This window comes from Humulus lupulus, chromosome 5 (assembly GCF_963169125.1).
Source record: "Humulus lupulus chromosome 5, drHumLupu1.1, whole genome shotgun sequence".
Classification (NCBI taxonomy): Eukaryota; Viridiplantae; Streptophyta; class Magnoliopsida; order Rosales; family Cannabaceae; genus Humulus; species Humulus lupulus.
In genome coordinates, this window is record NC_084797.1 from 9,148,732 (window position 1) to 9,152,569 (window position 3,838).

A 3,838-nucleotide genomic window follows, 5' to 3' on the forward strand; every position below is an offset into this window, starting at 1 on the left:
AGTATACTCAAAGATTATGATCAATGAGTATTTAGCTTTTGTAATTCATTTCCAATACCATGAACAAATCGATCCTTTTTTCTTTTTCGTTTACAACTTACTAATCAATTTTTTAAAATATATTATTTTACCTAATTGCTGACTTCAAAATTTTATTTAACAATTCTCAATCTATGATTTCTTTTGTGTAGGGAAGTGAATTGAACTTGTTATAAGAGGGAGAGAAACAGAAAGTATTGCTAATCAAATTTTACTCCCACAAATTGAGGCAATCTGAATTTTCAGCACAAAACACAACAATCCACATTATCTCTTTTCATTTCCAAAACATATCCCCTCCCCCTACTTCTCCTCACTATCTGCGTCTACTATTAAAACTGGTGAAAACAAATTAGCCTCATTAGCTCGACAAGGCGACTGCGACGTCTATTTTCCACGCTTCCCCTTCAACTCCGGATCCCTGAAACCATTTTTTTTTCAGAAAGTAAGAAAAAAATTTGATTAAACCTCAACACCATGTATGTATCTAGACATGTGTTTGTTTTCTACCTTTTAATGTGATCAAGAATGAGTAGTCGCGGTCCTGGTGGGATCTTCACGTCTCTGAGCGCACTGAAAATACAAAATGACATGCCATTAGCTATTTTTGAAAAGATGATGACAGAGAAAGATAAGATATGTTTCGAACACGATGAAGGTGATCGAAAGACTTTTTACCTATCGGTGAGCAGAGGTAAAGTAGTGTCTGATAATAACCCTTTCTTGAAATTCTTCTCGTAGTTCTGGAGGCCAAGGTTACTCAACATGCTTCTTGTTTTGGAATAGTAAGTATCTTCCACTGGTGGTTGAGAAAACTTTTGCCCCAACTGCAGCATATTAATGGAGTAGGGAAGTGTTTTTAAGTGAAAAGTTTGGCCAGTGTAACAATAATTTGTTGGATAATTCAGACAATAATATCGATACTATGAGAAGTTTGGCCATTTCTGCCACTCATACAAATGTTAGACTCTACAATTCTGAAGCTTTACCTGGAAAAGTCCACCCTGAACAAGTGCAAAGAAAAGTCCAGAAGTGGCTGCATTGGCAATCTGATTTGGACCACCCATGCCACTTACCAATGAAAACATGGCTCCGGAACCAAATGCTGCTACCATACTGTGATAGAGAAAGCCAATAGTCTCAGCATGAGTAAGGAATGAAAACCAAAATATTGAAAAACCAGAAAATAAGTTTGATAGGAAGTGAACTCCCAAGAACTTTAACCTAACAACTTCAAATAGCTGCCTCCAAAAACCAGTGAATACTTGAATTCATTTGCCTTTTTGGTGTAATTACTTAAACACTTGCCAAAGAGAACTAACGTGCCTTCAGTTGTAAGCAGAAAACTCCAATAATAATTACAATGGTAACAGTATGGTCTCTAAAAGATATGCCTAAACCTACTTGACCATAATTCCCATCTAGCCCAAATAGCATTAACAGAGAACTCAGTTGTATCTTTAGCCTTTGTCTAATTCCATGAAGAAAAGTGTTATATAATGCGAGAAACCCGTACATGCATTGAGTTCTGCCAAACAGATCATGACAACTGCTCTAAAAGTTCATTTTTCTGCCCTTCCAACAGAACAAAATATCTCAAAAGATATCAAGGCATCAAATCATTTCTCTATCTATGCTAGGGGCTGCCAGCCACAAAAAGTTCAGAAGACATCAACTTGAATTGGAAATCCAAAATGCCAAAATTATTGTAATAAACATGCTCCAAAGACTAAATGCTTGCAAAAGACAAAATAGAACATAATAAAGTAATGAAATAATCTTGTATGGATTTACTACCAAAAAAGAAAACAGAAAAAAGTAGTCAGAGTTATACTGTTTTAGAATGTCAGAGGAAATTTTAATAAACGAAAGAAATTAGAAGGAAGTGTGTGACATTACAAACAATTTATCAACAGAATTATCATTAAGAGTGTTGGTAAACATGTAAACAATCCTGCTAAGAGGTCCACCCAAATTATAGTGATTTCAGAATATAAGGAATCCCCCTGGCCATTGATCACACATCAAAGTATTCCGGATGGGTATATAAACCAGTGCTGAGTACAACACTGATTGGAGTTTCCATAAAAATAAAATGGCGAGTGTTCCAAGAGAATCTAACCTGGACTGAACATCCTCCTTTCCCCTCAATCTTTTCATGACACAGGATATTCCAGCATTTACACCAGTCATGACAGCAAAGTTGCGAGCTTGTACAAAGGGGCCTCCAGAAAGAGCCTGCACTCAGAGTAAACCATTTTTCATACACCAACAAAACTATTAACATATAAAAACTTGATAGATATCATACAACTAAAAATGCTGTTGGCATCTTTGTTGACACATTACAACCTTTTCCTCAAGTCAAATGAAAAATCAATGCACATAATCAATCTTACCCAACTCAAATTTTGGAGTTCAGTACATATTTTACTCGAGCTTTTAGGAAGTACAAAATGTGATCAGTAAAATGAAAACAAGGTCTCACTTTCCTGTTAAAGTACAATACCAAATTATAATTAGCAATTCAACCCCATGCAACCAAAAAATTGTCCAAAGAGCAAAGCATCCCAACTGTTATTCTATGGTTCTACATATCTTTTGATTATAGAGGTTCCAGCTTCTTTTTTATATCTCATTTCCCAAACTTCTTGAGCTACAAACTAGAGAATCATGAGTAAATTATCTGAATGATCAGAACTAAAAACAATTTATGACCATGATCATAAGTTCATAACAACAATTGACCCCCCCAAAAAAAAACCCTATCTTCCATTCTAGAATCGGTTTTCTCTGTCCCTATTATAATTTCACTTCATTTCCAAATGGGTATTTATTTAGTTCTGAGAAAAATGACACCCACAATAAAGCTCCAAACTTTCACATAATTTCGATCACAATCTCCAAAAGTACCATTTCAAAAACACAAAATCGTTATAAAAATAAAAGAAAACGAAAACGAAAACGAAAGACATAGAAATTTACCTGAGCTTGTTTGAGGGAGGCCATGGCTTGAGGGTTAAGGTTGGCCTGAGGAGGAGTAGGAAAAGGTGAGCCACCATCGTTCGTGAGGGTACCCATGAAAGCACCGATAGCAGCACCTTGGGCGGCGCTGGTAACGGTGACGATGGCGGCTTCAACAGGCAAAGACTGCTTGGCCAACCAAGCTCTGAACCCAGTTTCCAACTCCTTATACCGAACTTGTAACTGCTCTATTGGGTTCTGATTAGGCGAGAATTTGGCCACCATGACTCCTTGCTTCCCCTGCTCCATCGAATCAAATTTTCTGGGTTTTGCCCACTTCTCAAATGGCGTCTACAGATATTAGTTTGAAACTATTGCTTTTGAGGATAACGAAAAGAGAAGAAGATTTGGGTCAGTTTGTTTGGTTGCGAAACATATTTCATTCTTATTGGGAATAAGTAACTAAAATTAGGATTAGGAATAAGGAGTACGAGCCGGCCTAAACCCTAACTTTTTGGGCTATTAGTTGACTAGTCACTAATCAGTGCTGCATGTGTCCATTGGTTAGGCACGTGTCAATTCTTATAATTGAGTTTTTTTTGCATTTAATAACTTGGTGGGATATTGCCATACCCTAATTCTCTATCACAATATCTTCAAAATATATATAAATATATATATATATTTATCTCAATTATCCTGTTAATTACACAAAAGTATGGCCTAATTAATCAAAGTTTGGCAAAGTATGCCAATTGGTTAGATTATAATTGTTATCCCCATTTCCTGCCTTAGGCCCGGAACCGCGATCCAGGCCCACTAGTCGAGTGATTGA

General features: G+C 36.4%; 1 protein-coding gene across 1 annotated transcript; it reads right to left on the reverse strand.

The window, feature by feature from the left end:
* Window positions 1–234: 234 nt before the first annotated feature.
* LOC133834349 (chloroplastic import inner membrane translocase subunit HP30-2) lies at window positions 235–3,376 on the reverse strand. The gene is made up of 6 exons (XM_062263934.1): window positions 3,025–3,376; window positions 2,162–2,277; window positions 1,029–1,155; window positions 718–866; window positions 550–612; window positions 235–460 (listed from the first exon to the last, which is right to left on the reverse strand). The coding sequence occupies exons 1-6, from the start codon at window positions 3,310–3,312 to the stop codon at window positions 427–429; spliced, it is 777 nt and encodes a 258-aa protein (XP_062119918.1). The 5' UTR covers window positions 3,313–3,376; the 3' UTR covers window positions 235–426.
* Between the last annotated feature and the right edge of the window lie 462 nt (window positions 3,377–3,838).

Bases quoted from the DNA above. Each gene is read 5' to 3' on its own strand.
- LOC133834349 (XM_062263934.1), bottom strand. From the start codon at position 3,312: ATGGAGCAGGGGAAGCAAGGAGTCATGGTGGCCAAATTCTCGCCTAAT. The intron at 867-1,028 runs GTAAAGCTTCAG...AATATGCTGCAG, and splicing joins TTCAGGGTGGACTTTTCCAG to TTGGGGCAAAAGTTTTCTCA. The intron at 461-549 runs GTAGAAAACAAA...AAATGGTTTCAG, and splicing joins ATTCTTGATCACATTAAAAG to GGATCCGGAGTTGAAGGGGA.